Here is a 24,636-nt window from a genome sequence, read left to right as displayed (position 1 = left end):
GATGCTCTTACTTTTCTTTCTTCTCACTTACTAATAATTTTTATTAAGATTTCCAGCAGATTTTGACCTGGCTGGTGTGGCTCAGTGGATTGAGCACCAGTCTGTGAACTGAAAGATCGCTGGTTTGATTCCTAGTCAGGGCACATGCCTGGCTTGTGTCCTGGTCCCCAGTTGGGGGCATGTGAGAAGCAACCAATTGATGTATCTCTCACACATTGATGTTTCTCTGCCTTTCTGTCTTCCTCCCTTCCCCTCTCTAAAAAGTAAATAAATAAAATCTTTAAAAAAAAAAGGTTTCCAACAAGTTTTGCCTTTTATAGTTATTCTCAGCATTGCAAACATTCTGTCCCCCCCCAATTTACCCAATTTACTGGGTATCAGTAAATTCACCATTTCTGCATTAAGGCACTGGTAGTTCCTCTTGGGGGCTTGTTCTGATGTTTAGCATGCACAAGTGACTGCTTCTGTACAAGGTTTTTCCCATCTCAAAGACATATAAATCCAGACTAAGTGTTGCATTATGTTAAAGGAAGACTGCCATGTTTAAGAAATGTACAAATGTTACAAAAGAATTTTAAATGTACACATAACCACAGACTACAGGAGCATCTCCTTCTAGGATACAATGAAATGCGTCCCCACACAACACTGAAGCATGACTGACAGAGCACAGGAAAAGCCAGGGCCATAGGGCTTATTCATAGTGATATGCGGGAACTATAGTATTCAAGAAATGGGGTTAACAAAAAGATGCTAGTTCTAGAAAGAATAAAACTAATTAAAAAAGAAAAAAGAAAGTCCCACAGAATAAAAAATGAGTCATTAAAGGGAAATTAGGAGATAAGGAAAGTCTCAGGAACCCAAAAGAAAGCTATAAATAGATATGTATCACAAAAGACCTACAGGAAAGAACATGTATTATAAAGAGAAATAACTGTGCTCTACTTGATTATGAATTTGATTCCTATTTCTAATATAACTCCCTGAGCATATATTCTTTTAAACAATTTCAATACCAGAAAAAGGCTACCCATAATCATGGTCCTGTTTTTATTAATCAAATTATTTGTCTACTACACAGCTCAGGCTTTTATTTAATAAGGCTATTACTACAATAACTTACAAAGGTTTTCATATTACCCCATTGGTATTTTGTTGCAGAGGGGCAAGGAAAAAGAAGTAAACTAAAGCAGGTTTAAAATTCCTTCATTGCAGACTTCTGGCCAAGATGAAGGCATAGGTAGACATGCTTTGCCTCCTCACACAACCATGAGAAGGATAACAACCAATCTAAAAACGAAAAACAACCAAAACTTCCACAAAATTGAACTGTATGGAAGTCCAACAACCAAGGATTTAAAGAAGAAACATTCACCCAGACGGGTAGGGGCAAAGATGGGGAGTTGGTATGGCATGGTGAGGCAGGTGCTGCAGCTGGAGGAACAGGCAGTCCCAAATTCATATGTAGCAGATAAAAACCAGGAGGGACACCTGGGGAGCTGTGATCCCAGCCCCAGGCCAGACCATGCAGCTCCAGGCTTCCAGTGCCAGGAAAAAACAAAGCCTTATAACCTCTTGCTATAAAAACCTGTGGGGGTTGGGACAGCAGAAGAAACTGCCAGTCTCTCAGGAGAGTTCATTTAAAGGGCCCACAGGGTCCTAGAAAGTACACAAACTCACCCACTTGGGGAAGCAGCACTAGAGCAGCAGCTAGAAGGGCGCCAGTCATTTACAAGGAGTGGGGGAAGTGACTGGAAATGAGGCAAGATCCAAGCAAGTGGCATTGGTCCCTCTCTGACCCCTCCCCCCCCATACAGTTCCACAATTGGGTGAAGCCCATTGCCCCACCCTAGGAAACACCTAAGGTTCTACCCCTTACAACACAACACGTGCGCCAACATGGAGAATCAAAGCAACTCTACCTAATACACAGAAACACAGGGAGGCTGCCAAATTGAGGGTACAAAAAAATATAGCCAAAACAAAGAACAGATCTCCAGAAAAAGAACTAAGTGACATGGAGACAGCCAACCTGTCAAATGCAGAGTTCAAAACACTGGTGATCAGGATGTTCAGAGAAATGATTGAGTATGGCCACAAAATAAAGAAGTGAAGACTACGCAAAGTGAAATAAAGCAAAACACACAGAGAACCAACAGGGAAGGAGAGGAATCCAGAATTCAAATCAACGATTTGGAACAATAGGAAGAAAAAAAAAATTCACCAGGAACAGAAACAAGAATTCAAAAAAAATGAAGAGAAGCTTAGGAACTTCTAGAACAACTTTAAACGTTCCAACATCCAAATTATAGGGGTGCCAGAAGGAGAAGAAGAGCAAGAAATTGAAAACTTATTTAAAAAAATAATGAAAGAACACTTCCCTAACTTGGTGAAGGAATAGACATACAAGTACAGGAAGCACAGAGTGTCCCAAATAAGTTGGACCCAAAGAGTGCCACACCAAGACACATCATAATTAAAATGACAAAGGTTAAAGATAGAAAATCTTTAAAGCAGCAAGAGAAAAAGAGACAGTTACCTACAAAGTAGTTCCTATAAGACTATCAGCTGATTTCTTCAAAGAAATCTTGCAGGCAAGAAAGGGCTGGAAAGAAGTATTCTAAGTCATGAAAGGCAAGGACCTACATCCACGATTACTCTATCCAGCAAAGTTATCACTTAGAATGGAAGGGCAGATAAAGAGCTTCCCAGACAAGCTCAAGTTAAAGGAGTTCATCATCACCAAGCCCCTATTATATGAGACGTTAAAGGGACTTATGTAAGAAAAAGAAGATCAAACTATGAACAGTAAAATGACAACAAACAGCTATCAACAACTAAATCTAAAAAAAACAAAAACAAACTGAGCAAACAACTAGAACAGGACTAGAATCATAGAGATGAAGATCACATGGAAGGCTGTCAGCGGGGAGGGGGAGGAGGGAGAATGGAGGAGAATGTAGAGGGAATAAGAAGCATAATTGGTAGGTACAAAACAGACAGGGGGATGTTAAGCATTCCCATATTAAGAATATGTTAAAAAAGATGCTAAGAATAGCATAGGAAGTGTAGAAGCCAAAGAACTTATATGTACAACCCATGGACATGAACTAATAGGGCATAATTATAACAGGGTACAGCCAGGGCACCCCCCACAAAGAGGTATTTGTAATGGGGTCCAGAACTCAGGTTGTCCAGGAAATATTAAAAATTTAGGATGTCCTCACCTCCACAAGTCTGGGGGGATTGGACACATGGAGCAAGGCCGTTGAGAGTTTTGCAAAGCAACAGTTTTGCAAATAACCTCTAGAATGGTCATTTAACATATCTATAACTTTTAACTGGTTTCATGGATATGTTAAATAGCCTTAAGCCTTGCTTTAAGCCAGGGAGGTGGGAGTGACTTCAACCCAGGATGTAACTGGGAGGCAACTCCCCCTGGTTCCAGAACCTGTGTGAGAGCCTGGAGATGGTTGGACTCCACACCACAGGGCCACACCTGCCCAGACTTACTGTGGCAGCCCAGAAAAGCTGGAAAATATGGGAATGCTGGTAGGTGTAGGTGAAAGGACTCTAGCTGTTAGGCCATGTGAAGGTGCCACGTGGGTTTGGATTAAGAATTGGAGATCGCAGCAGTGACACAGCTGATAGTGCAGTGAACCATGGGAGGCCTGCAAGCCGAGTATGGATTACTGGGAAGGACTGGGAACTACCAGAGCCACAAACTTCTATTTCTTTTCCTGAGTTATGGCACCCTGGACTGGGCAAAGGGGGGAAGGAAGAACTGTGTGTGTCTGTGGGTGTTTCAAGAGACTTTAGGAGTTTAACGAAGACATTAAGTCATTACTCTAAGTTTGTGTAACTTTTAAATAAACAGTTCCTTTCCTTTTCACCAATCTCTAGCATTAAGAGCTATAATTCCCTGGCGGTGGGCAAGGCGAACCTAGTACAGGGGGACCCTGGGAGGAGGGGGAGATCCAGTCGGTAACAGTATATCATCCCCTGCAACAAGTCCATTCTGTAACATAATCAATAAAACATACTTAATAAAAAAATAAAATAAAATAAAATTCCTTCACTGCAAATAATTTATCCCAATAAGGAGATGCTCCAAAAAGCTTAATTCAATCTGGAATCACTAATAACACTATAATTTTAGGCATATCACTTTTTCTGTAAAGTAAAACATGTATGCAAAACAAAGATTTTTCATACTGTACTGACACGTAAAAGTCTTTAAAATCCCAGAAAGCATATGCAGGACAAAGTGACACTGGGCCCCCTGGCTGGCGTAGCTCAGTGGACTGAGCACGGGCTGGGAACCAAAGTGTCCCAGGTTCGATTCCCAGCCAGGGTACATGTCTGAGTTGCAGGCCATAACCCCCAGCAACCGCACATTGATGTCTATGTCTCTCTCTCTCTCTCTCCCTCTCTCTCTCTCTCTCTCTCTCCCTTCCCTCTCTAAAGATAAATAAATAAAAAAAGTGAATAACAACCTATATCAACTATGACAGATTTAAAATGGAACATCAAGACTATCGGGATGACTTTTCCCCCTCAAGTCTTTCAGACATCAATGGTTGTTAACAGCTTTGAAGGAAGAGTAGTTAAAAGAAAGCAAGGATCAAAAAGTACACTTTAGAAAGGTTGGGAGACTATATAATGAAACCAAATAATCTGCCAGTCGAGGCAGAAATGTTAATTTAGCTTGTCTGAAAAGCAATACTGACACAATCAACCACTAGTGATATGTAATCAATTAAAACAGTACTTTTCCTCCTACCTACAGCAGAACTCTATTATTCATCTAAGAGTACTTATTCCTATTAATAGATGATTCCCACTGAAAAAAATTCAAAATACAGTGAAAACAATCCATTTCATTAACTAACCTCCAAAAAGTAAAAAGGAATATTACCATGCTGAGGGGATGTTTTATCCATCTGAAATTATAAAAATCATTTTTATCATGTGTTCACAATACAACTACAGAACTTAAAATTTTTACTTAGATTACTTTCTTTCAAATGCAAATGTAGCTCCCTGAAAAGTTTATGTTCATTCACAATAAAAGAATAATTACCATAATGCTATTTTCATAACTGGTAAAATTACGTTATTATAATCTTTAATTAACTCAATTATTTAATGGCATACATGCACTCTTTATAACAGAACCTCAAAGGAAAATAATAATTATGAGAACAAAGAGGACAATTTTACCTTAGTTCTTCAATTTGTGAAATCCATGTAAGGTAAGCAAGATGCCGTTCAATCTCATGAATTTGGTTAATCATGGCCCCAAGATCCTCCATCCAGGGCTGTGCGGTCTGCAAATGGCTATTAATGGAACTGAAGAGATGAGTCTCTTTCTCCAGAAACTGATTAAGAAATTGCTTTGACTCTTCTGCATTTTTTAAAGCATTCTGAATTCTTTTAGGGATTTCCGATGAAATTGTAAGTACCTGATCATGCCAAAAACAAAAACAGTGGCAATCAGGTAAAATTTTCATAACCTTTTTTTATTAGTTCATTACCTTCAAAAGAATTGAAAATTGTCAATTAAAAGTATCAAAAGATAGATTTGATTTCTGCACCCTATACCTACAAAACCTATGTAGGAAGAGGTGTTATCACACTGGCCCCCTGTAAGCATCTATGGATCTGTCTTCATGAAGCTCAGTACTTTCAGAGAGTCTAATCATATGGCAAAACATATACAAATATTAGGCATCACTACAATATAAAAAAATATTATAGAAGAATTTCAATTTAATCAACACTGATTAGACACTTACACTGTAGCAAGCATTGTGCTAGGGATAGACATAAATAAGACACAGCATCTGCCCTTAAGCTCAGTTATTATGGAAGAAAGTGATGAAATAAAAGGGATGCTGCCCTAGCTGGTGTGGCTCAGTACACTGAGCACAAGCCTGCAAACAATAGGTCGCCAGTTCGATTCCCAGTCAGGGCACGTGCTTGGGTTGTGGGCCAGGTCCCCAGCTGGGGGCATGCAAGAGGCAACTGATTGATATCTCTCTCTCACATCAATGTTTCTTTCTCTTTCTCCCTTTGTTCCCCTCTGTATAAATAAATAAAATCCTTTAAAAAAAAGAAGAAAAAAGATCAAAACCATGAACAAAAAAAGGCAACACATTTACAACCATCAATAACTGAATCTAAAAGAAAAAAAAAAAACAAGTGAAACAAATAACCAGAACAGGAACAGAATCATAGGTATGGAGGGTTATCAGATGGGAGGGGGAAAGGGGAAGGAAAAACGGAGAAGGGAGAAAAAGGGGGAAATGACACAGGGATCAAGAAGCATAATTGGTATGAACAAAATAGACGGGGAGGTTAAGAATAGTATAGGAAATGCAGAAGCCTAGAACTTACATGCAGGACCCATGTACATGTACTAAGTGGGGCAGGGGGGAATTGCTTGAAGGAAGGAGGATACTGGGCGGAGGGGGACAAAGGGGGGGACATTGGGACAACTGTAATAGAGTAATCAATAAAATATATATTACAAAATTAAAAACATTATATTCAATATAGGTAGCTCCCTATATTGATGGAGAAATAAGGCCCATATAATATTAATCATAAAAAGTTAAGCTATGCAGGCATGGCTCAGTGGATTGAGTGCCGGCCTGAGAACCAAAGGGTCACTGGTTCTATTCCCAATTAGGGCACTGCCTGGGTTGCAGGCGGTCCCCAGAAGGGGGCCCACAAGAGGTAAGCACACATTGATGTTTCTCTCCCTCTCTTTCCCCCTCCCTTCCCCTGTCTTAAAATAAATAAATAAAATCTTTTTTAAAAAGTTAAGCTATGCATATACAAAAAAAAATAGGTTAATTATATAACTATATTTTATAATATTTGATTTATTTACGTATAACAGCACTACGAAGAATACATAGAGGGCACACTACCATCAAATGCAAGAGAGAATGAAGCCCTAAAATGAGGTGGTGGAAGCTGTTAAGGAAGCAAAACTCAGATGTCTTGGTTTTGGGGAAGAGTAAAGATGATGGAGAGCAATCTTGGAAGGCTCCTGGGTTTCAGGCCTGAGTGACAGATGCTATTTTCCAAGACGGAGAAGCATTTTAAGAGATGGATCAGTACAGTTTTGGACATGCTGAATTTAAGGTTCAATTGACGACTTCAGCAAAAGCTTCCATGGTCATCAGGGAAACAAGCCTGATTCCAGTGGGACACAGAGTAAATGGAATATTAGGAAGTGGAGCCCTGGCTGCTGTGGTTCAGTGGGTTGAGTGCTGATCTGAGAGCTGAAAGGTCACTGGTTCAATTTCTAGTCAGGGCACATGCCTGGGTTGCATACCAAGTCACTAGTTGGGGGCATGCAAGAGGCAACTGATCGATGTATTTCTAGCACATTGATGTTTCCCTCCTTCTCTTTCTCTCCCTCGCTTCCCTTCTATCTAAAATAAATTAAAAATCTTTAAAAAACTTAAAAATCGACTTCCGGCAAGATGGAGGAATAGGTGGACACACCGTACCTCCTCGCACAACCAAGATTAGAACAACAATAACTTACAGACAATAACACTCAGAACTGACAGAGGATTTATCTGAATGGAAGTCGGCCAGCCAAGAAGTTGAAGTAGACCCATACATCCAGACTGGTAGGAGACGACGAGCCGGGCGGGCGCAGGGCTGGTGTGGGTCAGCGGTGCGCGGAGGTCGGGGAAAATTTGGCACGAAATCCGCACGACAGCTATCCGGGGCGCAAGAACGCAGCGGTGATCCCTGAGTACGCAAGCTGCGGCTGGTGGACCCAGTGGGGCAGTGATTCTGGACCAGGGCAGAGCTCGCAGCCCAGGATCCCAGAGAAGGGTCTGAGCCCAGGAGAACGGAACTACCGCCATTGTTCCCTCCCGTCCCCACATATAATGTCACAATCTAGCGACTGGGGTGCCCAGCCCCAGTGAACACCTAAGGCTCCGCCCCCCACCGTAACAGGAGCGACCAGACTGGAAAAAAAAAAGAGAGACAGGGAAAGACATAAGACATGTTTCCAACAGAACAGATCAGTCCCCCAGGACTCATCCTTTTGAGCGACCAAGAAATAGCCAATCTATCAGATGCAGTTCAAAACACTGGTGATCAGAAAGCTCACGGAATTGGTTGACTTTGGGCGCAATTTAGATGAAAGGATGCAGGTTACCATAAAAGAGATGCAGGAAGATATGCGGAGGAGAGCCAATAGTGAAAGGAAGGAATCTGAGTCTCAAAACAATACAGTGGACCAGAAGGAAGATAGAATCAACCAAGCAGGAAAGCATGATGAAATAAGAATTCAAAAAATCGAGGAAAAGCTTAAGAGCATCCAGGACACCTTTAAACGTTCCAACATCCGAATTATAGGGGTACCAGAAGGGGAAGGAGAAAAGCAACAAATTGAGCACGTATTTGAACAAATAATAAAGGAGAACTTCCCCAATCTGGCAAAGGGAACAGTCTTCCAAGAAATCCAAGAAGCTCAGAGAGCCCCAAAGAAGTTGGACCCAAGAAGAAACACACCAAGGCACATCATAATTACATTAGCCAAGGTGAAAATGAAGGAGAGAATCCTAGAAGCAGCAAGAGATAAGGGGACAGTAACCTACAAAGGCGTTCCCATCAGACTGTCAGCTGATTTCTCCAAAGAGACCTTACAGGCAAGAAGGGGCTGGAAAGAAATATTCCAAGTCATGAAAGACATGGACCTACATCCCAGATTGCTCTATCCAGCAAAGCTCTCATTTAGAATGGAAGGGAAGATAAAGTGCTTTTCAGATAAGGTCAAATTAAAGGAGTTCATCATCACCAAGACCTTATTTTATGAAATGCTAAAGGGACTTATCTAAGAAAAGATGATAAAGAAAAGACATGTATAGTAAAAGGACAGCAAACTCACAATTATTAACAACCACACCTAAAGCAAAACCAAAAGAAACTAAGTAAACAACTAGAACAGGAACAGAACCACAGAAATGGAGGGCACATGGAGGGCTAGCAGCAGGGGGGTGGGAGGAGAAAAGAGGGGGGAAAGGCATAGAGAATAAGTAGCATAGAATGTAGGTTGAAAATAGATAGGGGGAGGGCAAGAATAGTATGGGAAATGTAGAAGCTAAAGAACTCATAAGTATTAAACATGGACATGAACTAAAGGGGGGGAATGTGGGTGGGAGAGGGGGTATAGGGTGGAGGGGAGAGAAGGGGGGAAATGGGACAACTGTAATAGCATAATCAATAAAATATATTAAAAAAAGAAAAAAAATTTAAAAATCAATAAACTTATCCTCAGTGAGGATTTAAAAAAAAAGAAAAGTAGGAAGTGGAGACAGATGTAAAGTAAATTGACTGAAGACGCCAAAAGTAAAAGGAAGGGACTAACGCCTACTAAAAATGAGGGGAGGGTGTTTTGTTGTCTAAATTTTAAGGAAAAGATCTGGGTATTTCCACATGCTGAGGGGACAGGACTATTTGAAAAGCAAAAGATAAAATTATGAAAGACTGAAGCAAGTTCACAGAGCTGGCAGGCAGGATTGGGGCACAAGGACTACCCTTCCTTGATCCTCTGCTGAAGTAAGAAGTAGTAATGATGACAAGTCAGTTTGTGGAATCTGAGGTACTGTGCAATTGATTTATGCTAGAAGGCCACAGTTTTTTGTTTGGGAAAAGGACAGAGCAGCTAGGTTGGGTAGGTCTTGGGGAGAATTTGGAAGAACAGTGGACAGGAATAGCAGAGGAGTCAACTTTCTCATGAAAGGACAATCAGTGGAACAGAAGACCACACATAAGGGCTGCATGACTCCACTCAGCTGTACAATTTCCTCCAGGAGAGCCCACAACAACTTGCTTACAGGAGTGCAAAGGAGAACAGGGCTGGGCTAAACATAAAGCTTAACAATACATGTGGTGAAAGCACAGGAAGATGGAAAAACCTGAGGTGCTAGAGCAAAGAAAACATAAAATGAATGACAACCTGGAGCTAACACACCAATATACTCTTGCAGAGTGTACTTAACCCAATTTAGTAGTTACACAATACAAATCTCATCTTCAGCAAACACTGTTTCAAGTATAGAGACCCATTTATTTTTTTAAGATTTCAATCATGGGGATTTTAAAAAATTATTTTAAGTAATATGTTCACTGTAAAGAAATCTTAAAAATACAGAAAGATATAAAGAAAATAAATGTTAAAGCCACATAGAAATAACCATTAATATTATACTTAATTTCAAGTTCTTCCCCTTTTAGTGCATACATGCAATGAATTTACCATGTTTTTGGACTATGAGTATACTACTATGTATATACTACTATGAGTATACTACTGATATTATTCCAGTGAGTTTTAATACTTGCCTGTTCTTCTAACTGCATTTTACTTTCTGTCATCTGTTCTATGAGTTTATCAAGTTTCTTTAATGATTTAAGGTCATTTCCAACTTCCTTTTCTATAAATGCAGACACATAGGAAGGAAGATCACCATTATCTGTACCTTCACCGATTTGTTCATTTCCAACAAGAGCTGCAATATTTATGTCACCTAAAATGAAAGAAAACCAATTATTCAATACCAGCAACCATCTAGAGTTAACAGAAATCCAAAAGATACACAAGGCAATATATCCACCTTCAGAAGCTAATAATTTAAAGAAAAAAACTATATATGACCAATGGAGTGTATGTATGGTTTGTCCAGAAAATGTCCAGCCACTATTAATAAAACGAGTACCGTTTATGCAACATCTATGTAACCTGGCAGTCAAGAAAAGTGGACAAGAACGCACATGCATGGACAAAGACGACTTCACTGTAACTGGTCAGTGGGGGCAGTAGACGCTGTTGGGTGAGCATGTTACTGTGTGGCCATAGATTTCAAAATGACTAAGCAAGTAGAGCAACGAATATGCATCAAATTTTGTATTAAGCTTGAACATTCCTCTGCAGAAACTATTTAGATTCTGCGGAAACTATTCAGAAGGCCAGAGCTATGGGCAACTGGTGATTGGCAGCTCCATCACAACAACATACCCACTCATGCACCATGTCTCATGCAGAGTGTTTTAGGAAAACATCAAATCAGCCAGGTGACTCAGCACCCCCTACAACCCAGATTTGGCACCCTACAACGTTTGGCTTTTCCCAAAACCAAAATCACCTTTGAAAGGGAAGAGATTTCAGACCATCAATGAGATTCAGGAAAATATGACAGGGAAGCTGACAGTGACTGGAAGAACTGTGTGAGGTCCTAAGGTGCCTACTTTGAAGGGGACTGAGGCATTATTGTCCTATGTACAATGTTTCTTGTAGCTTGTATCTTCTTCAATAAATGTCTCTATTTTTCATATTACGTGGCTGGATACCTTCTGGCATACATATATACATGTATATATGTACACACACACTATATACACACTATATATATTATACACTATGCTATACTATATATATACTATACACTATATACTACATAGTATATATATAGTATAGTACATGTATGTACTGTATAGACACACTATACTATATGCGTGTACATATACACCCAAATATGTATATACACAAATATGCCCGTGTATGTAGTATAAATATATATACCATATATAGTAAAACATCCATATATGGTATATATTATATACATGTATACTATATATTATATATAGTATGTGTGTGCATATAGCCATACACAAATATGCACATACACAAAAATACCCAAATGAATATACAGTGTGTATACACATATATGCATGCGTGTGTGTGTGTGTGTGTGTGTGTGTGCGTGTGTGTGTGAGAATATATATATTCTCTTGGGTGTATTTTGGTGTACATCTACATATATTTTTTGTGTGTATAGCACACACAAAAATGCCCAAATGAATAGCTATAAAGCAATCTATGGACCAAGTATTACAAAATGCACAAGAGCTCAGGAAATGCCTCGGAGTGAAGGAGAAATTCCTAAAGTCCTAATAACCACAGGTTTTAATAGATGTTGTCATGATAATGCAGTTACAAACAGATGTTAAACTTTTCCAGAAGACTTTATTTCTTGGGAATATACTTTATTAATGGGGGAAAAAGGTCTAATCTGATTTTATTGGTGCTGGGTTTTTTTTTAAGATTTTATTTATTTATTTTTAGAGAGGGAAGGGAGGGAGATAGAGACAGACAGACAGACAGACAGACATCAATGTGCAGTTGCTGGGGGTTCTGGCCTGCAACCCAGGAATGTACCCTGGCTGGGAATCGAACCTGGGACACTTTGGTTCCCAGCCTGCGCTCAATCCACTGAGCTACACCAGCCAGGGCTTTATTGGTGCTGTTTTTATTAAATTAGTAATAATATTTTCAAAATCTGTAAGGAACCAGATGGTATGGTCTAAATAATACCAAAGGAGGACCCTGGTTTCAAGATGTTAAAAGAAGAAAAAAAAAATAGTATTGAAGGACTTACAGCATATGAAAAAATTTGAAATGGTGACCAATGAGTAAAAACTCCTTATATAAGAGTAAAAATGTTTTAAAACATTTAAATGTCATTGTACAAAAGTTGTCCATGTAAGAAACAGAAAAAAAGATTTTAAGTAAATCTGTGAGAAAATACAAGACAAAACTCTAAATGGCTGATGCATCCACTAAATTGCACAGTCTAAAGTGAGACTGTCTTCACGGCAAATAAACTAGTCTTGAACTAAATCACATTGGACTTATTAAATGTGACAAAAACAGATGATTTGGAACCCTGAGGCTATTTCTTGGAGAAGAAATATAAATATAAATATAAACAATATATTTAGAAAATAAATTTCTAGTAAACATGTAATCCATTGCAAAGGAATTAAATTATTTTCTACTGTCCTAAATTTATGAAATAACGGCATTGCTCTGCTTTTCCAGAGTATCTCCAGCTATACCTTTGCTGACTGTCTGTGCCAGGGTGGCTTCCTGAACATCCCCTGAACCCCAAAGAAAACTGAAGGTTCACAGTTGCTTCTTAACAAAGAAGGTAGGAGTAACATGACTCACAATTGGCTTTGTATCTTTCTCCTTCCACTATACCCCAGCCCAGTGTGCCAAGATAAACTATTTCTCTTTGAAGTACCTGCTTTCATGTGTAAGCTATCCCCTTTTGGTTACTATGGTTTGCTTCTTCCTGGAGTTGTTTAGGTTTGGGTCAAACTTAGTATAATGGTACCTCCATTTCACTGTGCAGCCAATAAATTCTCTGATATTAAATATGCTCAATTCTACTCAGTCCACAACTTGAATTATCCCATATACGGGGCCTAATCTCCCTAGATTTGAGTAGTACCTGGAAATTAAAACTGAAAACAAAAACAATATAAAAATTTAGAGTGATCTCCAAATGAAAATAAATGCTATAAAATAAGGCTCCAGAGAAAGTAAGCATGGATTTCATGGAAACCAAACATTAGAATAAACATGAATGTACAGTGCATTTCTCTACTTCAGGTTTGCCTGAAGGATTTGGTCCTCTCTAAACAAGCCATTAATGGTGAATTTATGAACAAGTTAAAGGTTTGATTGAACTAGCATATATTTAGAAACAAGGACTATTATAATTTCTTTTGGTGGATGGGGGGAGAACTTTGGTCAGGTAACTCAGTTGGCTAGTGTTTCCCAATCCACCAAAGTTGTGGGTTCAATCCCTGGTCAGGGCACATAAAAGAAGCAACCAATGAATGCATAAGTAAGTGGAACAACAAAATTGATTTTCTCTTTCTCTTCCTCTCTCTAATATTAATCAGTAATAATAATAATAATAATAATAATAATAAAAAGGTGTGTGCATGAAAGATAAAATTGGGGGAATACAGAGCCTCCCTGGGGAGCGGTATTGGTTGGACTTCACCTCTTTCCTTGGAACTGCCCTTGTAGAAATTGGCTCTTTACCAAAAATGAAGTTTCAAGAAAGTAACAACTAAAGGCTAGATTACGATCAGCCCCATTACAAAACATCTGTCACTTGTTAAAATGAAAATATGAATAAACATGTACCTAAACTGAAAATTTAACTTTCATATACTGCTTAACTATTTATAAAAAAGATTAACAAAATATATACCTGTATGTTTAGTACTGGGTAAGTTTCTCTCCTCAACCCCCCCAAATAAATTTTGTTTTATTCAGTTTATAAGAATTGAAATCCTGTTCACATGGTATGAGAATCAGTAGCCCACTTGCAGGTAGAAGCAAAACTATTTTAAGTCCATGCTTCAACTTCCCAACTATAAATTATAACATTTTCCACCTACACTTACAGGTAGTAAATGGGACTAAAATCCATGTTTTCTGACTCTCAACCCAATATTCTTATTTTCTTCTCTTTCACATATCAGCAGAGTAAACCATCTGCTGTTACATACAGGACTCACAATGTCTTCTTTTTTAAATGTATCTTAAATAAAATAGGTGGGTTGTGTGGTATACCTGCAGACACAGACACAGCTGTATGCAGAGGGAGTATTTGTGAATGCTAAGGTTGCTGTAGCTTAGGGAGTAAATTCTATCTTCACTTTTTTAAAAGTTATACCCTTTTGATATAACCATTTAAATGAAGCACATTCTTAGTTGAATATCATTCTTTAAAATAGCACACTAGTGTCTTATGGGGTTTTATACCTCTCCTTTTCTGTTTTTTTTTGTTTGTTTGTTTGTTTTGTTTTTTGTAAAGAGTACTTCTAATTGCAAAGAAGTTGCTCACACCACACGAGGGACAAGGACAAAGTCTACAGTCTGTGTCTATCATTTTATTAACATGACACCTCAACAGGCATCAACCCCCAGGCATCTGAACGAGCAAAGGTGAAAAAGGGGAAGGGTTTAACTGAAAGATATGGGGTACTCTCAAATACTTTAAGGAAAAGGAGCTGAGTTTGGCAGCTCTGATCTGTCAAATGCTATGAACAACTTAGAGCTTTCTTTCTGATGCAGATTATATCAGTAGGCAATGTAAAGGGCAAGCCCAGCTCCTAAAGCTAACATAGTACAATAACATGGACACCCTTCCTTTTACCTCTCATTCCCAGGCTATTTGCCATAATCAAAACAAAAATCCTTCTGATAGAATGGCAGTTTCATGCTTTTCCCTTCCTCCCCCAATAAATTTCACTTCAAAAGCCCCTGAAGAATCCTTAATGTCCAAAAGCCTGCCATGTTTAGCAATGAATTAAGTAAAATGACAAATGTTCCCATCCCTGACATATGCTCCTGTCCTTAGCAGGAAATGGAGGTATTAATCTTTCCCCCTCCCTTGTCCTGTCCAAGATCTAGGAACCAAGTTATCCACTGTGTTCTTCTCAGATCAATTTTTAAGTACAAATTCACAGGTCAAATACAACTGAACAGTGATCATTTGATTCCTTTCCCCTAGATCATCAGCCCCTCCAAATTCCTGATGCTTACTAAGTTGGTGTTTCATTAAAATAACAGGCAGACCTCAATTATTATGAATCCAGTATGATGGGTAGAACTCCAGTGAAACCATACAAGTCTGTACACTAGGTTGGGGTCAGGAAGTGTTCTTTCCTAAATCATCCCATATTTTATAATTTTAGAAAAACAAAAATATATGTATAATGATAATCAGGATTTAATACTCTGCAATCTTACTGTACAGAAAATACACACACACACACACACACACTTCATCTAAACGACCTTTCTTGGGGCCTGGCTGGGTGGCTCAGTTGGTTGGAGCATTGTCCCATAATCAAAAGGTTGCAGATTCGATGCCTGGTCAGGGTGCTTCAAAAGGCAACCAATCGATGTTTCTCTCTCTCTCCCTTACTTTGTCCCTTCCTTTCTCTAAAAGCAATGAAAAAATATCCTCGGGTGGGGATAATAAATGAATGAATGAAAGGACCTAAATAAATAAGTAAATAAATAACCCTTCTCGGATGCAGACCCTGGAGGGCTGAGTTTAGAGAGACGGCTTGGTACACAGTGCTAAGGCGTATGGAGTCTGCTTACTTTTCTCCTCCACGTCCTTCCTTTCATCACCACTTTCAGAGCGGCACTAGAAGGAGAACAGGCGTGACAAACACATTAAGACTGAAGTGATAAATGGAACTCTTACCAAGTTCCCAGAGGATACCCACTGGTCCCAAACCCCTTCCCCTGGGGCCTTCCTGAGCGGCCAGGGCCCTCTGATCCAGGTTCTAAAAAGAGCCACCTCCCTGCGTCCACCACAGTCACCTCCCCAGGACCGCTCGCGTTACCTTGCCCAGCCGCCAGAGCTACCTCCCCAATAGGATGTGTCATCTCTCCGGGATCGCCACAGCTACCGCATTGGGACTACCTCCCCTGGCACGTCTATGCCACCTCACCAGATTGCAAGGGCCATCTCCCCCAGGCCACCGGAACCACGACCTCAAGCCTGCCTCACTGAAACAATGTCCCCAAGTCGAGATCTGTGCCACCTCACTGGGTCACCAGCGGTCCCTCCCCGGGCCACCAGGGCTGCCTCACCGAGGTTGCCGGCCCCTCGCCGATATGGCCTGCCAGGAGCATCCTGCCTTCTCGCGAGTCCTCGGCTCCAAGCGCAGCCAGCGTGGCCCTGGAACCTGGAGTCAGGTTCCAGAGAGCACACCACCAGCTCCGCCTCGGAGACTGCGGGGCTGAGCGTCACAGCGACTTCCTCCCGTCTCTTTGCTTTCTTCCTTTACTTCCAGAGAGGCCCTTCCCGCGCAGCCGCCGGCCGTGCGCAGTGGCGCCCCCTGCAGGTCAGGCGCCGAGTAGGCCGCTCTGGAAGTCGGCTCTCCCCGGAGGCCCTCTAGAGAAAGGAGGTCCTTCCCAACCTCCGTAAAACCTTCTCTACCTCACCCTTAATGATAGAGCTTGAAAGTATCCCCTCGTCCACACCATAAATTCAATATGAATCATTTCGATTTATATTTTAAATGATATTTCAGCTGTTTGGGGAAGTGAAGGGGCTTGTTGAGTAGCTTTAACGTAATTTGGTTGGGCCGTTTAGTTGGTGTATTTCCAATGTGATTATCTTTGTATCTTTTCTTTTAAGGCTGATTAGTCAACTAGAGAAGACCCTAAAATTTCCTGCAGGGAGGGTACAGATCTGGTTGTAAATGTCCTGGGAGCTGAATTGAGGAAAAGGATGCAGAATCTAATATGCACTCTACCCAGTGCAGGGGTCGCCCCAAACCTGCCCTTTGCTGGGGAAAAGGAACAGAAATTACCCGACAGCAAGAGGTAAGTAGAGGACCCAGGGATTTGACAACTTCAGAAACTACATGGAAGGTGGCACCATAGAGACATAAACGGGGTGGGGGTGAGGGACGGGGGAGGGCAGCAACTCTTAGGAAACAGAAAACATTCAGTGAGGAGGAAACTTTAAAAAAAATTATATGTATAATCAATATCCTGAGATATGATATACTATTGCAACCATAATAACAGATTACTATTTAAAAAGAAGCATTCAGAGGCAAAAATATGATAGCAAAAATGAAAAGTTCAATAAAAGAGTTAGAAAATGGGAGATGGGGGCAAAAGCAAAAGGACAATGAAATGAAGATAAGAAAGAAAAAATAACGAATTACAGGGCTACTCCAAGGGGTCCAAAATCTGAAAAATAAGAGAAAAAACAATAACAAATGTTAGAGGAAGCAGTGATCATCAACAAAATAATCCAAGAAAATGTTTCCAAAGTCATGAATGCCAGATTGAAAGGGCCCACTGTGTGTCCAGCATAATGAATAAAAGTTGACTAAACCGAAGGGTCATCATTGTGAAACTGCAGAACACTGATGGCAAAAAGACAACCCTAAGCTTTCCGAGAAAAACAAAGGGTCAAGACTCAGGATATCTTTCAATTTCTCAATAGTCACAAAGAAAGCTAGAAGACATGGGAGCAATTCTGTCAAATTTCAAGAAGAATTTTATTTCAAGCTGGACTTTTTTACTTGAGTAGTAAACTACCAATCAAATGTGAGTAAAGAATAAAGGTATGTTTAGACATTCAAGACCTCAAAATTTTTTGTTTCATTTACTTTTTCTTTTTCAGGAAGCTACTGGAGGTTGCACTCCACTAAAATGAAGGACTAAATTAAAAAAGAAGACGACATAGGAAATAGGAAACACAAGATACAAACAGGGAAGAAAAATGAAGTGATGCTCTGACAACTGTGCGTAGACAAAGACTGGTGCAGGTCAGAGGCTCCAGGAGAGTGATCTTCAGAAAGATGAAACTAAGAGGTATGCTGTATTGTCACAGAAAACCTTTTAAAAAGTGGATCTGTAATAGCATATTGTAGATGCAAAAATCCTTATTTTTCATTAACTGAAGCCAAAGGATAATACCTTATAGTGAAAAGCCAAGAAATAGCAATACAAATATAGAGAAAATGAAGATAAATATCAAAATAACCAGTTGAAAGATGAAATGACTGCCTTTGAGGAGGGGAAAACACGTAATGGGAGGAGTGGGAAAGAGTACCAGCTGTGGAAGAAAGCTTTATTAGAATGCAACTAAAATTCCTAAGGCAATCGCTGCTTTAGAAGTCACGTAAAGGACTCTTTGGTGCCTGTAAAATCCCTTTTCGCCCTCGCCAAAGCCCGGGTGCCACCGGCTGAGAAGTTCCCTGAGTGAAAGTGGCACCATAAGCTTCCCACCTCGCAGGACGGAAGGCCAAAGAGTGCGGCCCCAAAGCCTGCGCACTGGCTGCTCCAGACGCTCCGCGGCGGGGAAGTGGGTGGGACCGGCGGCTGAGGGCCGGCTCCGCCCCGGGGCGGAGCCCGCCCGCAACGGCGCGTCCCTGCGCCGCACGTGTGCGAGCCTGGTGGTAGGCGAATCCACTCGATTGCTGTTGGCCCCAGACGCGGATAGCGTTGCCTATGTTAGGCCGTTCTTGCAGCTGGCTCGTCCGTGAGACTCTCGCCGCTGCCACCCTCCTACACCCGGAGCATTGCACTCAACCCCTCGCCGCTCGGTCCACACCGCGCCCACGCTCCCGGGCCCCGGGTAAGTGCGCGGCCTCCGCGCAGCCGCCCGGGCTCCGCCACCAGCCCTCGGCCCGGTCCGACCCGGCGTCCAGACACCCTAGTCCCGCCCGGAGGGGCAGTGTGGACCAGGAAGGTGTTCTAGCCGCGGTCTAAGGCCATGGCGCTCCCGCAGAACCTCCATTACGGATCATACCCGCGGGAGCGCGGCTGGAGCCAGGCGGGACCTGCGCTTCGGTCGTGCCAGCCCCGCCCCCACTGCTGGGGCTGGTCCACAGGGAACGCTGCTGCGTTCTCCTTCCTCCCAGCAGCCGTGTCCGGCGGAGGGTCCCTTTCCCACTTCTTGCTTTGCTCCAGACTCTCCCTAAACTCTTGCCCCGAAGAGAAGAGTGGCCTTTATCCCGAAACCTTTTACGGCTCCCATACATCGCTGGGCCGGTTTGCTACAGGGTCCAGCCCACGTGCTTCGTCCTGGTACTCCCCACCCATCGTTACTTATGCCGTGGCTTCTGTGTGCTAGGTGACTTCCTGTTCTGTAGCTGTTTCCCAGAGTAGGAGCAAACAGGTTGGGAACCAGGAGTGTTTTTCGACACTTCTGCCGGATCAGTGTTTAATGAGTGGATGGAGGACGTGCTTCTCTGTTCCTGTTGAAGTCCGTACTGAGTCCTTAACCGCCAGCCTTGTACCGAGAGGTTTAAAAGTACATCCTCATTGTCTGGGTTTTAGCTCCTGCCAAGGGGCAGAGTTTGGAGTTTAGTTTTTCAAATATTTGGTACCTTTGTTAGACCAGCTTCCCCCCCCCCCCCCCATTCCTAAAATATGTATAGGATTACTAAAGGCTTTTACTTCAGGTCTCTAGTCTGTGAGACAGGCATGCCCCATTGGCTTGCGGATGCCTTAACAATGGAGGGATCTGAAATAGCCAACAGTACACTCATACCAAAGAGGGGACGAATAGGCAATGATTCTGTTCAGTCATTAGGCAAGTAGCCAACACTCAGTATTTACTATTTAATAACCCCTTTTGAACATATTTTTAATAGAGGCTGAGCCCGTACAAGTATTAATAAAACATAGTTTTTGCCCCCAAGTAGGAGAGAAGTTGCAACCCAGCTGGTCTTTCTGTTGACTTAAGTTTTCTCCAACCTCAAGTCCTTTACACTACACACGCTGTTTTCACTGCCTGGAATTCATCTCGCACACATCTTTGCATGTCTAGTTCTTTCAGTCATCACTTCAAAGGCACCTCCTTGGAAAGTCTTCACCAAAGAGCACCCCTCTTTCTCTAATTCCTGTTTCTCAGGTTTATTTGTAGCTATTATGCTTGCATTTTTTAAAAAATTATTCTCCCATATATCCTTACATAAATGTAAGCTCAATAAGGGTAGGAAATTTGCCTTTTTTCTGCAGTGCCTAAAACAATGCCAGACACAAGAGATGCTCAACAAATATTTGTGCAATGAATAAATGAAGTGAACTTTACAGTTTTGCATAGTAGAGTGTAATGAGTGTGCTCTGCCCTGAAGAAAGTGCTTTTGATGGTAAGTGCTAGAGGGATTACTGACAGTTTGCAGAGAATGCAGGATAGGAGTATTTAAAAAATGGAAATGATGGAGGGTTTTGAAATATAAATACGATTAAGACTAATATTCTAACCAGAAATGACAACGGCATTCGGGCTGCCTGTCACTACCAAATCATAAGCAATGACAGTGATTGAATCTTTTATAGATGCTTTATTCAGATGGCCTGTGATCCGAGAAGATGGCGGGTTCATACCCTAACAAACCATCTTCCCCTTTCTTTCCTGGCCAGATCTTTTATAAGGGGTTTGGGGAAGACAAAAAAGAAGTCAGTAAGAGAGTCCTTGAAGTTCCCAGCTGCAGCACTTCTATCCATGGCAATTAGCTGTCTCCAAGTGGGAGGATAGTCTCCTGCTTCTTCCCCATACAGATGTCTCCAAGCTGTAATCTTTAGCCAGCACCCCAGGAGGTCAGCTGCTTTTTCTCAGGTGCCAGATGGGCCTTATCTGTAGTTTCTGAAACAAAGAGCTTAACATGTGCATTACTTGCTAGATTTATGGCTATTTACCTTAAGCTAAAATTTTCCAAGTTTTGAGTCCCCTATCAATATGACCCTTTTTTTTAGGTGTTCATTTTGCAGGAAATAATACTAAGGGACTGTCAGTGGTGTATTAAAATTCTGAAAATGTTAAACTTTGTCATGGGTGTAGAGGCAGCTTATTAGTGAATCTGATATCTTAACAAAAAAGATTTGAAAATACCGTTAGTCCTGGCTGGTGTGGCTCAGTGGACTGAGTGCCAGCCTGCAAACCAAAGGGTCACCAGTTCAATTCCCAGTCAGGGCACATGCTTGGGTCACAGACCAGGTCCCCAGTGGGGGATGTATATGAGGCAACCACACATTGATGTTTCTTTTCCTCTCTATCTGCCTCCCTTCCTTTCTCTAAATATAAATAAATAAAATCTTTTTTTAAATACTGTTAAAATTGTAATATTCCTAAACTCATTTGGCTCATTTGGAGTGTAAAGGAAACAAAAACCATTATTTTAGTATTTCCCGCAAAGAATTGTGTAGGACTTCAAGTTCATGGCTTAGTATCAATAAATTTCATTCTCTTCCCAGTCATAGAATCAAGCTTCTGATCTATAGAGATTTTATTATTATTTGACATATGAGATAGTGTCATTACTATCATGGGCAGTGTATTTGCAGTTTGATATTTCTTTTTTTTTTTTAAGTAAACAGTGCTTTCTTTTTTTTTTTCATTTCTGCAGTATATTTCTTTAAAACTTAAAAAAAATACCATTAAAAACCTCATAAGCAACCCCCCCCCCCTTTTTTTAAAAATTGGTTGCTTTTTCTAGCTTTGAGTAGAATGTTCAAACATGGATATTTGGATTTTCCTTAGGGAAATCACATTGGGGCAATCAGGGTTTTATCTTTCTGATTTAATTCTTTTTTTTTTTTTTAAGATTTTATTTGTTTTTAGAGAGAGACTTAAGGAGGGAGAAAGAAACATACATGTACGAGAGAAACATTGATCAGTTATTTCTCCCACGCCCCCAGCTGAAGACCTGGCCCGAATCCCAGGCATGTGCCCTGGCCGGGAATTGCACCAGCAACTGTTTGGTTTGCAGGATGATGTCCAACCAACTGAGCCACAACTGTCCAGGGCCTGATTGAAATTTCTCAGCTTCTTTTATATTTGCAGGATTCCCTCCCACCCTCTTATTTAAAAGTTATATTCCATTTCAGTCTTCCCTTTTATATAGTTTCTGTTTATGAAAACAACACTAATTTGAGTTCTGCCCCTTCTAGTGTAGAAGTTTGCACAGCTGTTTTTTGGTAAGTATATTCTCAGCCTCTAGGCCCACAGACAGAACATAGCAAAACAAATTATTTGTAATCATTGGTGCTATATGTACTCTAATAATAAATGTCTGTGACAGGGCCATCATCCCAAACAAATGAAAAGTATTTCATTTGAAAACAGAAGTGAGGTTAGTTAATGAGCTTGTCTTTGCAATTACATAACAAGAAAAAGATAACACAAGGGTCCACAAGAATCAAGAAAAAGACTGCCAAAAAGGCATATTTGGTGCCATTGGCAGTACTTGGAGGGTCTCTTAAAATTAAGTGGTATTTTAAGGAGAAAACCATGTTTAATCATTAGCCCAGAGAATGAAAGAAGCTTTGTTTTTACTGCAGACTCAGAAATATAATACTGTGCAAGCCATCCATAATAAATACTAATGACCACAGTTAAGAAGGAACAGGTATTACAGACCTTTAAACAAGTCATCATTTTTCAGCTTTACAGAGAAATAAACTGAAGCTTACAGAGGTTAAATGGCTTAGTAATGGCAAAACCGACTCGTACATCAGTCTCCACATTATACCTCACAAATTGGTGTTTCCCAAGTAAGAGTTGAAACCAGTGGCTGATACTTCAGATCCATGGTCTGTTACTACTCTCATTCCAGGAATGTTAGGCATAACAGTGCTGTCCTAAACTTTCTGGAATTTCATTCGTGAAATCACTGATGTAGATGTAGGGGAGCATGAGAAGTTGGGATGATGCCCGTATTCTGACACAGGTGAGTGGTAGTTAGTTGGTGGTAACATTCACTGAGGTAAGAGGTGCAATTTAACAGAAGTACGTTCGTGATGGGAAATGATGAGATCAATTTATGGCAGGTTGAATTTGAGCATTTGATTCTACCTCTTACTAGCTCTGTAAACGGAACCAAGATTATTCATCTCTGGGCCTCAGTATTTTAGTACTAAAATGGGAATGATAATGAACACTGTCATAGGGTTAAAGCAAGGTTTGCACAAACTCATGGCATACATTTTATCATTGTTTAGTTAACTTTGCGATTGCCTTGGACCTGGAAGAAACGGGAGTTGGAGATAACTGGATCTTAGCTGGAACACTTGGGAATGAGACGGGAAAAAGATAGGAGAAGGAACCTGGAGAAGCCCAAATTTAAGTAGCGGTCTGAAAAAGAGGGGGAAAGAGCTTCTCCAGAGGCAGGAGATAAGCGAGGAGGAGGAGAGTTTCAAGCAGAGAACCTTGTTGTGTTGGGAAAAGGTGTCAGGTAGGATCAGGCTTGAATGGCTGTGATTTGGTCAAGGAAGCAAATGCTGGTTGGGCACTTACTCCATTCACAGTAAGTTGTGTCTTGACACAGTACCAGGAGTAATGCCTGGCACAGAGGTGCTTGGTGAGGAGTAAGTGTGTGTTAAAGTAAGTGTGGAATTCCGTTAAGAGGTTTGCCACATTAAAGGGGAATGGTCATAGGTGGTCTTGTCACCAGAAAGGGACCAGGGTCCAGGCTGGTCTGCCCTCATACCATCTGGAATGTCGGGGGCAGAGGGGTGGGTTTGACTCATGCAGGAGAGATTTCACAACATGAGTCCAGGTGGTTCTGAGAGTGCAATTATTAAAGCTGGGGACAGTGAAACACAGGAAGGGAGTAAGAGAGAAGAGGCAAGATCATAACACAGGAGTGAGCTGAGGCGAGGCCACCTTGGCTCTTTAGAAAGTCACAGAGGCAGAAGAAGTGAGCCAGCAAGGCTTCATGGACTCAGGAAACAAGTTACAGAGGCAGAAGGAGGGCTCCTGGAGACATTTTCAGGGGTTAACCTGGGACGAGCTGCCATTGCTGCTGCTCCCCTGGTTGCAGGTCTCCTGGGAAGTTTTGGAGTATAGGAGAAAACTTACACATCTTTGTACACAAAGATACATCTCTAAAGAAAAAAGGGTAGGGGAAGGCATGAGTGTGCTCCAGAGATTGTGAGCACACTGGGTCCTTTGTCTTAAGGGTTTTTATCTGTTTTCTAAAGGCTGGAATTTTAGGGGGAGGTCTCAGGGGAAGATCTCAAAAGCATATTCAGCTTTTTAGGTGTGTCTTTGATACGCTGACTCATCAAAATGAGTGTATAGAGCGGTCAGAATCATTCTCTGGTCTGTTTCACCTCCAAAGAATGTGAAGAGGGTTCAGTACCAAGGTGGATCTGCCCCCTGCATGGTCTGGGATGTGTAAACCTTTTGTTTCTAAGTCACCTTGGTTAGGGAAGGTAAAACTTTGCAATTTATTATGTGGCTG

General features: G+C 41.1%; 2 protein-coding genes across 8 annotated transcripts in view; one reads left to right on the top strand and one right to left on the bottom strand.

Moving 5' to 3' along the window:
- The window catches only part of RINT1 (RAD50 interactor 1), a 36,187-nt gene extending 18,677 nt beyond the window's left edge, over positions 1-17,510 (bottom strand). The window contains exons 1-4 of one of the 5 annotated variants that reach the window (XM_028525394.2): positions 16,514-16,700; positions 16,016-16,061; positions 10,384-10,568; positions 5,224-5,465 (exon numbers count right to left, since the gene is read on the bottom strand). In XM_028525394.2, the coding sequence (XP_028381195.1) occupies positions 5,224-5,465; positions 10,384-10,568; positions 16,016-16,061; positions 16,514-16,555 (515 nt within the window). In that variant the 5' untranslated portion in view covers positions 16,556-16,700. Of the gene's footprint in view, positions 1-5,223; positions 5,466-10,383; positions 10,569-13,124; positions 13,539-15,933; positions 16,062-16,513 lie in introns of those variants that run through there. The other 4 variants (XM_036010749.1, XM_036010748.1, XM_036010750.1 and 1 more) reach the window with 4 other exon arrangements.
- A 1,296-nt stretch (positions 17,511-18,806) lies between these two features.
- Positions 18,807-24,636, top strand: part of PUS7 (pseudouridine synthase 7) — a 62,758-nt gene continuing 56,928 nt past the window's right edge. Inside the window, exon 1 of one of the 3 annotated variants that reach the window (XM_028525490.2) lies at positions 18,807-19,022. In XM_028525490.2, the coding sequence (XP_028381291.1) occupies positions 18,896-19,022 (127 nt within the window). In that variant the 5' untranslated portion in view covers positions 18,807-18,895. Of the gene's footprint in view, positions 19,023-20,521; positions 20,542-24,636 lie in introns of those variants that run through there. The other 2 variants (XM_028525491.2, XM_036010746.1) reach the window with 2 other exon arrangements.

Source organism: Phyllostomus discolor, chromosome 10 (assembly GCF_004126475.2).
Source record: "Phyllostomus discolor isolate MPI-MPIP mPhyDis1 chromosome 10, mPhyDis1.pri.v3, whole genome shotgun sequence".
Lineage (NCBI taxonomy): Eukaryota > Metazoa > Chordata > Mammalia > Chiroptera > Phyllostomidae > Phyllostomus > Phyllostomus discolor.
The sequence above is the reverse complement of the archived record's forward strand: the minus strand, read 5'-3'. Positions and strand labels throughout refer to the sequence as shown.